Source organism: Clupea harengus, chromosome 23, assembly GCF_900700415.2.
Source record: "Clupea harengus chromosome 23, Ch_v2.0.2, whole genome shotgun sequence".
Classification (NCBI taxonomy): Eukaryota; Metazoa; Chordata; class Actinopteri; order Clupeiformes; family Clupeidae; genus Clupea; species Clupea harengus.
In genome coordinates this window covers 8,600,313-8,612,570 of record NC_045174.1, presented here as the reverse complement: position 1 = coordinate 8,612,570, position 12,258 = coordinate 8,600,313, and the positions used below count along the sequence as shown (strand labels likewise).

The following is a 12,258-nucleotide window of genomic DNA, read 5'->3' as shown; positions in this document are numbered from 1 at the left end:
GTAAATATGGAGTCCTCTAATTGCAAATGATTATGGCATTCTCCTCCACAGTTTTAATATCTAGCTATTAACACACATTTAAAAAAAAAAAAGAAAGAGAAAAAGATGGGAAAAAATGTGTTGAGGTGTTGCTCCTCCTGAAAAGGAAGATTAATCAAGGCGCCAAACAAAGACAACAGATGCCTCATTTTCTGGTGACTGACTGATGTGGCAAAAAAAAAACCTAATAATCTCTGAACGGGGGGGCAATATGACCGTCAAGTGGTGGTGGGTGGTGGGGGGGATAATTGAAAGCCATGATTACAACGTCACAAAACAGAGTACATCTAATCACTGAGAGCAAAACGCAGCTGTTTGACATCTTTGCGGGTATTGTTCATACTGTGTTTCGGCATAACAGCAATTAGCAAATAATAACGAGGAATTAGGCGCCCTCCCGGTTGTCTGTCTCCATCTCTCTCTGTTGTACGACTCTTGCACTTCAGGTGACAGTGTTAATGCTTAAAGAGAGGCCTTCGTTAAATGGTGGCTTTCAACAACAAGATTGGAAATTTGCCTGAAAAGACTGCTGCATCCTCTAAAAGATTGTACATCTTTGTGAGTACAGCTCAATAGTCATACCAGAGCAGAGTGATCCAAGCTTATAGGGTCCTATGGTTGGAGGTAGAGGACAATCATACCACCAACAGGATACTGCATCACCTTTCTGACTGAACAATTCCAACGCATCAGTTTGAACATGCTTGTAAAATGTCTTTTCTGTGTACTTCATTTCTGACTCGTGAGTGCTACTGCTGGGTTTTCCATGTTAAGTACACAGTAAACCTGCATGTGATGAATGGCACGCTGGCAGAATCCACGGGAACAGAACATCCAGCATTATTTTGCTATTTTTGCGCTCTCCCCCCCCCCCCCCCACAAGAGAATACAATCATGAGGTCTATCTTAGCCGTGAACTGCCTTGATGTCCAGGTGAACGGCAGGTGCTTGATGTAGGCGATGGACGGGGTGAAAATAACACGGTCCTGCTGTTTGCAGATGCCTTCGCCGAGCTGCAAGGTTCTGTTGAGGCACTTAAGTGCCACTCGGCATTGACAGTGCCCTGGAAATTGCTTGACACTCGGGCAAAATGGGTCTTGTGCTCTTACAGGGAGTTGAGATGCCTTGAATAAAAAAAAAGTCCAACCAAATGGTCCTGAAGTGGGAAAAAAGCACATCTTTGTCCAGCGAAGTTGCTCTGTAGACTTTCCTGTCAATTTATGCTTTTGTTTGATAATGGTATGAGACTAACATTGCCCTTTGCAGAAGAGGCCTTCAAGACAGGCTCTTTCAGGGAATTACTGACGAATTGAGCAGCTCAAAAGAACTGGAGAGCCATGCCAAGGCCACAGAAGGACAGACAAGGATGTGGAAAAACACTCAGCTCTGAATGAGTAAGTAGAATCTACATGCATCTTATGACGTTAAACAGTAAGTGGAGTTAAAAGTTGTTATCATTTTAGGATGAAAATCCCATCAAAACAACAACTCAAACAAGAACTCAAAATGATAAGTTTAAAAAAAATATATATATATAATTTGGACTTGGAAATTGCTTGGGGGCCAATCCTCAGTGAGATGTTGTTGACAACATTTAAAAATTTCAAAACTACAGAAAAAGTCACAAACATATACACACACTGATGGTCTTCTACACAAAGCTCAAAGAAGTTCACCGAGTGTATCTGGTAAGAGCCAGGTCCTCAAGCTCAAACTACCACCCCTTAAACTGCACATAAACACTCAATACCGAACCTTTCTAATGACCCCCTGCGGTTACCCACAATCCAATGGGTCCGTTTGCTTCTGCCTGCGGAGAAGAGTGACGGAACACTGAGTTCCTCGGCACCTCTTAGGCAAAACAACAACTGAGGAAACAGAACCCAGAACATCAAGAAGGAATGTTTAATCAACATAATCAGAGCAACACGTCTATTACACCATGAGCACAAATAACATTGAAATAGGACACGATGAGGCAGCAAGAGACACACACGCACACACACACACACACAACAGAACATAGACGTGGGGGGATATGAATTATGCAAGTGATGCTGGGTCATCCCAGCAAGTTTCACTTAGATAAAGTGAAACGCGGAGCCGCAACTCTGAATAACTTACTTTTTTTTTTTTTTTTAAAGTGTTGGGTAGAGGACGGTTACACAAGCCATGCCCGAAACACTACAGTATCTGATCCCAAAACACGGCTTCACGCCTGTTTCACCCTGAACCACACATAAGTCAACCAAACCAAAAGCTGGGAAGAAGAAGAAAAAGAAAAAGGAAGGAGCCTCTTTCATTTTTCAAGCCCAACATCCTTGTATGATACCTTTAGAAAATATATGGTCACACAAAGAGTGTAAAAAAAAAATGGGGGGGGATGCTTCCCAATAGGCTCATAGCAGCAGGCAAAAAATAAATAAAAAAGACAACTAGGGTATTAACCTCAAATGGAAGGAGCTGCGGAAACAATGCCATTTGTGCAGCACAACAAAAGGCATCCGCTCCTGTTATCGAGGCCCTCTCTCCCGGCCTACTGGGGGGTGACCCTATTAGGGGTATCAAAGGGAGGCTCTCTCCAAGTAATCTTGTGTACTGTTGCTATTAGAATTTCAAAGAAGTTTCCCAACTGTTTGATCTCGCAGCCAAAAATCATTGTCGGAGGAAACGGCATTAGCATAAACTGGAGCATCTAAACATATCCTGCTCCTTCCGGTCCACATGTTTCAGGAACAGCAGTCGGAGTGCCACCGGCGAGGCAAGGGGATGAAGATGGTTGGGGTAGAGGCTGGGTAGAGGCTGGAGAGGGGGTTGGGAGTTGGGGATTCAGGAGCATCTGGAAGTATACCAGCAATTTTGGAAATGGCAATATTGGAATATGGAAGTTTGCATTCTGAGGGAGGGGGATAGCGAGAAATAGAGAGAGAGAGAAAGAGAGGTATGACTGGTCCCTTACGAGGTTGAACCTGGCACCTGAATGCTTTGGTGATGCGCTTCCCATATGGTAGGCTAAGGAAAGGTAGCGGCCGTCTATCCGTGGAGCTGCATATTTTACGCCTACCTCCTTCGCTAACCTTATGCTCGAGTTTGCTAATGTTTCAACAGACAGTGCCTGGCAGTAGAGCAACATTCACCTGAGGCAGGCTGATCCGATGCCCTGCAACTGGCAGAACTAAACAAAAACAAACAACAACAACAACAACAAAAAAGTGTCGATCGACTTCAGTTGTTATTTCTTCTGGGACAGTGCGAACTGGAGGGTCTACTCTGACGTCGAGGAAGCTTATAAGCTTGTCGAAGGCAGACATGCGGATTTCACCGGCGTTCTGTCGGCAGCAGTCACTTTATCTCCTCTCCGCTAAACCCTAAGAAGCGCAGTCACCAGCCTGACCTTCAGGAATGATTGGAAGAAGAATGATGGACATTTTATTTGCCCCCCTCCCCACCTTCTTTCTATAGCTCTCGATCCGAACTTCAGACAAACACAGACAGAAGGGTAGAGAAATAAATCTCTCAAGCTATTTTTTTTTTCTTTTAAGTTTTTTTTGGTTCTTTTTTTATTATTATTATCATCATCCTCCTCAAGTGCCTCCCTAAACTTTTCAATCATCTGAAATTAACAGATAAAACCTTTGTGTGTATGTGTGCGTATGTGTGTGCGCGTATGTGTGTGCGTGTATGTGTGTGTGTGCGAGTGTGTTTTCCCTTCCATGGCTGGGTGCTGAAGGGCAGTAGCAAACAGATGATCTGAATTCTGGGGGAGGCAAGGCAAAATGAGTGGAATTTTAATGAGCGGAGCCCATCTGCCCACATTAGGGCTTATTGACTTTAATTCTTTCGATGAATACTGTTCTGCTTTGCGGCAGTCATCGCTCATGTTTGTTGCCATACATCAATTAGCGGCGGGAAACAGAAATATCAACCCGCTCCATTATCAATGTCAACTCGCTCAGGCCACGAAGGAGAAACGCATAACTGGCGCCATGATATGTCTATTACCAGACCGTGGACCGCATCATCAAGCGGTGGCCGTCAGCAGACGAACGTCAAGATGCAGATTTTTCTAAACGGGCTGACTGAAAACAAATACAACATTGGCGGGTTCTTCCAAAAGCATGTCACAACCCAACTACAGGGATAGGATCAAATTGTGCCGAGCTCCACGTCATCAGCAAGGTGTTACCAATTACTTCAGGATACTGGCCTTGACAGCAGCGTAATGACTACATAATGCTGACAAACGCTCCTGACTCGTGTGATGTACGTCTCATGCAGGAAGCAAAACAGCTCTTGCTGGGTGGCAGGACTTCAAAAGAATATTTCCTCAAATCCTCCAGCCTGGCCATATGCTTGTCCAGTCCTGGCTGCAGCTCCAGTCAGTGTTGACAAATCGGACTGCGAGGGACCGTGAGGGGCCCCAGCCATTAGAGGAGGGCCCTTCTGTGAATCAAATGAGGGCTAGGGAGAGGCAGGCCATCACACAGACATCTGTTTCAGCCGTGGAGCCCCCACCCCCCACCACAATCAACCGGGCCTTTGGATTAGTCCTGTCAGAGCTAATTGATTCATAAGGACCAGTAATTAGGAAGATGAGAATGTTTGTCAGCAGAAAGTTCTTCAGGGCAAAGAGCAATATTCATTTTCATTTTTCTGCTGCTATTTAGAAAAAAAAAAAATTAAGAATGGAAGCCAGCCAGAGGGAAAGAATAAAATAAAATGCACACACACACAAAACACAAATGTGTATCTAAGACCGTGTTGTATTCTTTCCATGAGGAAGAGAAAAAAAAAAAATAATTGCCAACTTTTCTTCATTGTGTTCAGGCACTCAACAGAGAAAGAGAGAGAGAGAGAAAGAGAGAGAGATGGTGAGAAAGGGGGGGGGGGGGGGAGTCAAAGAGAAATGGTGGGAAACAGATCTGTAAGGTCTTACCTCACGTCGACGAGACGCCCAACAGGTCTGCTTGATCTTCCACACGACTGCAGCCACCAGCAAGAGAGACAGGAAACAGCTGTAGAGAGAGAGAGATAGAGATAGAGTGAGCGAGCGGGCGAGAGAAGGAAAAATGAGTGAGATTAACTGCGGGGCTGTATAATTATTGACTGCTTAGGCAACTGTGAGACGAAGCAGGAAAAGACGCGAGGAGCCTTTAGAACATTTCCCTGCGTGCCTTAGCAGCACATCAAAAACCATTTGCTAACTACAGATTTTCAAATTGCTCTCTATTCAATCAGCCTGTGCAATAACCCTGTCAATGGCAGGTGGGAGGAAGTAATTCAAATGAATCCGACTGAATCTGTGAACCGCTCCTCCGTGCTAGACAGACCTCCGTCTCTCCCTGGTAGTTTTTTTTTTCCATCGATCAAGTAATAATACCCGCTTTTTGATTTTCATTTTCCGAGTCAAACCTGTTTTGACTAGTAGGCACCAGTCACCTCTGTTGAGTCAAGATTACATTTATTTGTTTGGCAGATGTTTACAATTTATTACTTTGCCCTTCACCCTACACCAATTACATGGAGAGCAAAACGGAAGCACACAGCTGGTCAGGGAGCCTGCTTCGGTGCCGGTGCTTCTTTTGTCTAGCCTTTGGAGTCTGCTGGTCAGTTGTCCTAACGTAGGGGACTTTTTAGGCTGGTTAGGAAACAGTTCTGGCATGATAGTCAACAAACCTCTGTAACACCTCTCTCAACTGACTCTTTTCGGCTTAAATTCTCCATTTCGCAGTTTCGCCCATACATTCTATCATACACTCACAGCTCGTTTTTACCAAACTCCTGCAAATGGGAGCATTTCTTCTTCCTCTTCATGTACAATGAGAGTAGAGATGACTCTGGACCACACTACCATATGGCACAATATGTTACACCGTCAGTTCATTTACACCAGATTGTAACTGCTTTATTGAGGCTGGAGAGTTTTCTTTCTACCGTGCTGTGCTCATCGAGCTTCATCTTTTAGTGCATCCCCTGCAATATTGAAAATTCCCAGATGCACAGAATAATTAGACGAAGGTAGGTGCACTGCATCATAAAACGATGTTGCATATAGTCTATTCTCTCCAAAGTTGAATCTCTCCTCTTCTCTCTCACAGGCTAATTGAACACACATTTCTCTCTTTTTTTTCCCTTCTCTCCTCTTTCTCTAAACAATCGGAAATCGCTTTCTCTCGCTCAGTAAGTAGAGGTAAATCCCCTCTCTTTGTTTCACACTCATTGAACATTGAATTGCTTTCGTTTACTGTCAGTTCATGATTGTAAAATCTTTCACATCAAACCTTTGTCTTCTCACGATTATATGTTTGTTTGTTTGTTTGTTTGATTGATTGCGTGTTTATGTCCTCTCTGACTGACACTACTGTGACCTTGCCACAGTCTGTCCATTTCCTGGAGTTCACAGTTCACCAAAGGATTCTGTGTGACGTCGTTTTGTCGGGGGGGGGGCGAGTGTTCACTCGTAGACCTGGGTGAACGGGCACAGTCCTAATCAGACTGGCATTCACAAGGTGCCCTTTCCCAGTTATGTGCCTCTTTTGGCACAGCACAATGCACAAGCGGTAGGTGGGGGGGGGGGATGTGGGGGTGGGAAGGAACGAAAACACAATACTATGTAAACCAGAATCCGTCCATAAAAATGACCGTGCCACGGCCTCAAATGAAAATCTAGATCCCACAGTAAACACGGTTCAGGGAGAATACGTTTCTGTCTGAGGTTAAAAATAATACTACAGAAGGAGACGAGTAGGGGCTCTAATCTCATATTGGTGCTGGAACATTTATCAAAATAAGTCCCAGGCAACGGTAGCCTTATAGGTTTTTATACAAGCCTTGTGGAGGATCCTTGGGAAGACAAACAAAGTGTCTCGAGAGGGATGAAACAGACCTATCTGCAAAGACCAAAGATGGCAATGAGGCTACAGACACAGCTCAGCTATTTGTTTATTTTATTCGGATGGTGCAATCACTCATGCTCATATTCGAAATAATTACTTCAATTAATAACGCATCATACAAGTCATTAACGACAAGCACTTATCACTCAAGTGCTTTTCCTGAGAGTGACTTTGATAGATTGCAAGTGCGGGGCAAAAAAAAAAAAACAGGGACATAACTCAAATCAACATGCTAAATACCCCGAGCGTACAATCTGCCAAAGTTAAACACTTTACTTTGAAGAGGATTGATTCTGCGGTTCGACATCATGAAATATTCACCGCTAATATTTTGCTTCAAGCGTCAACAACATTTGTTGCTATCGCCTGGCCTTTCGGGTTAACAGCGGCAGCCTTCTAATGATTTCCAAAACAGTCGGAGAGTGAGACCAAATCTCTCTTGAAAAGTCCAACACATTTTTGGGGGGCGAAAGAGGGGTGCGGGGGCCACAAAATTGGTCTCGTCTGTCACCTAGGCAGGACCACGGACCGGCGCCTTGGGGTTGGGAACCATGGGGGGGGGGGGGGGGGGGGACGAAGTGCAAGCTTTGGCTAGAGGGACTTACCCCAAGGCAACAAACTCCTCAAAAGCAAACCATCTGGGGCGGCTCAACAACTTCAGGCAAATTGCTTCGCTCACGCCCCCCCCCCCCCCTTGTCCCCCACCCTTCTTTTCCCAGGGACGTCTGAATTTGTGGAGATATGTGTGCATTCGTAAACATCTCCGGTGTAAAATTAATTCACGGCTCACACTGCTAAGAAGAAAAAGGGGGGGGGGAGAGAGAGGTAAAAAAAAAACCCTGAATGATGAAATCCCTTTAATGCTTTCAAACACACAACCATCTTGGGGCTCGTTTGAAGATAATGCCGAACTGAAGACGAAGGGGAAAGAGTGAGTGTGAAAGAGAGGGAGGGAGGAGGGTGGCAGCCGAGATGAGGAGGAGAGGAGGAGCGGAGAGGAGAGGGGTAGGGGGAGAAAAACTTGAATGGCTCGATTAAGGAGCAGCGCCATGGAAATCCCCTCTCAGATCTGTCCCCTCTTTCATCCGCAGGATTGAAGACAGTAAACAGGATTTAATCCCCCCTTTCCCACACCGTTCCACCTGGATCCAGCGCTAATAAGAGAAATAAAGCAATTAAAAGGCTCCGTCACTTCTCCCCCCCTGCCCCATCATCCATCTTCACCACCACCCACCCAACCTCTGTCAGCACCTCCTTAACAAGGGACGAGAGGAGGAGGAGGAGAAAGAATTTATACATGAGAGGAGATGCAGAAAGGTGCCATTTCTTAAAGGGAGGGGGCAGGTGACTAGGGGCAGGAGGGGTATATTGATGAACCGCAGGAGAGCAGAGTGTGGATTACTGGAGTATGTAAAAGAGAGAGGGAGAGGAAGAGGAAGAGGGAGGGAGAGGTACAGGAAGAGCGAGGGAGTGAGAATGAGCGAGAAAAAGAAGAGGGAGTGGGGAGAAGAGAGAGAAAGTGAGAAAGAGAAGGAGAAAGAGAAAGAAAGTTGGGATGAGAGAGAGAGAAACAGACAGAGAGAGAGAGAATGTGTGTGTGTGTGTGTGTGTGTGTGTGTGTGTGTGTGTGTGTGTGTATATATGTAAGAGAGAGAGCTGTAATAAACTCTTCTATAAAAAATAAAGAAATAAATAAAAAGCTTTAAAGGAGGAGGAAGCTTTAAATCAAATGTTGTGGTGGGAATAAAGCATAAGAGCAGTGGATCACCAGCCAACATCCCACCCTCAGGTTCCACCACTGCGGCAGTGGTAATCCACACACACACTGATCCATACACAGGCCGCGGGCTCTTCGGGAAGCGCTCTCTCTCTCTGTCTTTCTCTCTCTCTTATTTGCTTGTGTGCTTGAGCAATGAGCCTTAAAATCACAAACAAGAGTCCACGCGCAGGGCAGAGGGGAAACGAGCCGAGGCCAGGCGAAGTGTGATTCCGCTAATTAGCAGCAATTAGCCACATAAGCCGGCCCCTGCACACAATCCATTTCCTCAATCACTTAGACACTTAGAAGAGGAGCCATTCCCAGACCTCGGGGCAGGAAGGAGTCATTTCACACACACACACACACACACCAGTACCAGCGTAACCAAACTCAAAGGATGATTTATTAATGCCCAGACTGTTTATCCTTCAAAAGCGCACACACGCGCTTCTTTACCAACCCCATGTTTACAAACACTGAGGCCGCATTCCTACAAATTTCTCAAGCAGCAAAGATCTCTTGCTGAACCCCAGAACTTCACGCTCAGTGAGTTTGGCAGAGTGAGGGCAACTTAATAACCTCTGACCTCTCCTAAGTAAGGGGGGAGGGGGGGTCAAGACAGGGTGGCAAAGCAAGCCTAACACAAAGCGTCAACCACCCAAAATGAACACAGAATGAGAGACAAGAAAATAAGGGGAGGGGAAAGAAAAAAAAAAAAGACTATAAGAGAGAAAGAGTTAGAGAGAAATAATAAAAAAAAAAAGAAAAAGAAAAGGGAAGAAAGACGAAGGAAGCGGCCTCTTTCCCTTAAGTGCGAGCTGCTTGCTGTCCCGTCCGCCGTCCCGGGATGTGGAGGTTGAGTCCCTGCAGGTCGGGGTGACCTCCGCCACCTCTGATCGCGGGCAAAAAAAACGTCCGCATCCCACACTTCCCGTGGCCCTGCCCTCTCTAACGACACTGGCCGTCTCCAAGCGGCTCATTACGCGAGGTTACTGCACACAAGTGCCGGGGAGTCGGACCAAAACCAGGTCAGTGCTGCAGGCGGCCTCAGAGGAAAAGCCTTCCTCCAAGAAGAGAGAGGGAGAGAAAGAGAAAGGGAGAGAGAAAAGGAGGGAAAAAGAGAACAAACGACAAAAGAAATAGTAGACCTGACAGTTTTAGTCCTAAATTGCGAGAGGAGACGTGGGGGGGGTAAAAAAGTTTTGGTCAAGACAATGTTACTTTACACGCTTCAAAGTTTTCTTGACACCATGCTCATTTATTTTGATGCTCCTCTCTCACACCAGCATCAGATCTAGGGTGGTTGTATATTCTCTCTGTGTGTGTGAGGCACGCTTCTTAAAATCTCCAAATCACAGTAAAACAAAAAACCCCTTCACCTGTCAGGGAACTTTACATCGAACCTCATTTATACAGCGAAATGACTCAAAAGACTGGGAGAACTATCTTTGAGAGAGAGCCAGGAAGACCGAGCGAGAGATCGAAAACAAGCGAGCGATGGAGAGAATCAAACTAAGCGACTCAAATGAGTTGCAGAGCCGTGGTAAAGGCAGAGTGGAAACGGAGCCGTATTGTATTTATGCTGTTACTAAATAAAGCCACGGAACGCAACATGCGCAGCGTGCGCAGCAACATCCACCGCAGCAGCAGCAGCCGCAGCAGACAGAGTGAGTCATGTACCTTTGGTTGCGTCGCTGCTCCTTCCCGGGCAGGCCTCTGGGCTTAAGAGCTCATGTCAGACAGTGAGCTCGGCAAATGGATTCTCGCAACTGAACCAAATGCATTAAGTTACGAAAATACCGGGAGAAGAGAGACAAAAAAAGGGGGGGGATGACAAAGCGACAGCTTAAAAGCCATCCGTTGAAGGTGGGGTTGCATGAGGGTGACGGAGGTTTTTTTTTGTTTCACCCTTTTTCGCAGCCGTCCTGTGTTTAAATACTGTGATGGTAATTCTGGGTTGCGCTGGTGTCAGGGAGATGACGTGGCGGGGGCCATTAGTGGACAGAGGCACATTTAACAAGCCATCAGCGGGCGTGCGGGAGACAAGCTCACGGAGTGGGGTCGTAATTGGGTTTAATATTTTTAATAACGGTCCTCACACACACACACACACACACACCACTCTTTTTTATGTTGGGGGGAGGAGCGGTGAGAGAGGTGGAGATGAGTTGGGGAGACAAAAAGAAAAAAGTGAAGCGCTCATTAGCATACAAGGGGGTCACGAGACAGGGTCACTGTCATGCCAATCACCCCAGAGTTGTGACCCAAGCGACCTGCATGAGAGCTGAATGACAGGATGATTGCAACATGGGCCTCCGATAACAAGATTTATCTCTCTCTCTCGCACACACATTTCTCTCCATCATTCTTCTCTCTCGCTCTCATTCTCCATCTCTCTCCCCACCTAAATACCTTATTTCCCCCAAAACATAATTCCATTTGATAGAACAGCGCGATAAGCCATCTTCCTCTAGTGTGTGTTGGCATTTGGGGAGATTTCAGGAGAGATAGCTCGACCGCGTCCATCTCTCTCTCTCTCTCTCTCTCTCTCCCTCCCTATGCAGGGGGTGGTATGAAAGAGTTAACCTGGAGCTAACCGCTATCTGGGCTCTGGTTATCTTCTGACCCAAACACACTCATTCACACACTCACACACACTCATTCACACACTCACACACACAGCCACACAAAACATGGCAGAAAAATGTCACAGGCTTTGTTTTGCTGCTAACTCCCCCCTTATCCAATAGCGATGACCTAATGTCGCAGCATATCAGTGTCAACCACAAGCTGCGGTGAGGCTGTTCAGTGGCCAAGCGAGGAAGCGGGGGTATGTAGTCAGAGCTCGGACTATGAGCTAATTACAAAAACACCACGAGGCTTCACAGTTCGCACCCGCCAAACGCACAAGACGAGCGTCAGACCAGATGTTCCTCGTGCTTACGAGATTCAGACAAGATGTTCCTCGTGAGATTCTTTTTTTTTTTTGCCCCTGCCTGTTTGCTTCTTGTCAGAGACCTGACCTACTGTATGTTTCTTGACTCCCGCAACAGCCCTCTTCTAGATCCAAGATGGCCGCTGATAATCACCAACTAGAACCAACTGGAGGATGTGCTAATTAGGGGGGTGAGGAGGCACGGGCAGATGGTTTCCAGTAGGGAGGTCTGATGCGGAGCACAATGAGCAGACACAAAAAAGAAGCACTTGGCCTGCTACGGTCCCCTTTCAGAGCTCACCTTTTGTACAGTCCACACAATTGACAAAGAGCCACTCACCACAACCGACGGAACATAAGGAACAGCCACATGCAACAATGTGGTACACTGGGTCAATTTTAATGCTGGTTGAGTAGAAAGGACAGCAATACAATAGACATTTTTTCCCTCATGCTGATGTGGCCTTAATAACACACTGTCTCACACGCTTTCCACACATTTGATGAAAGGATATTTAGCAGCAGCGTGAGTGAGGCAGACGGCCTTCTGTTAAAGTGAGAGGGACGATGGGTCAGTTTTAATGGCCGCTGAATAAAAAAAAAGACCATAGATGTGGACACGGATGGTG

General features: G+C 46.1%; 1 protein-coding gene across 2 annotated transcripts in view; it reads right to left on the bottom strand.

Annotated features, from left to right (window-relative positions):
* The window catches only part of atrnl1b (attractin-like 1b), a 116,181-nt gene that overhangs the window by 32,825 nt on the left and 71,098 nt on the right, over positions 1 to 12,258 (bottom strand). For both annotated transcript variants that reach the window (XM_012814627.3, XM_012814628.3), the window contains exon 26: positions 4,976 to 5,054. In XM_012814627.3, coding sequence (XP_012670081.1) covers positions 4,976 to 5,054 — 79 coding nt within the window. The remainder of the gene's footprint in view (positions 1 to 4,975; positions 5,055 to 12,258) is intronic.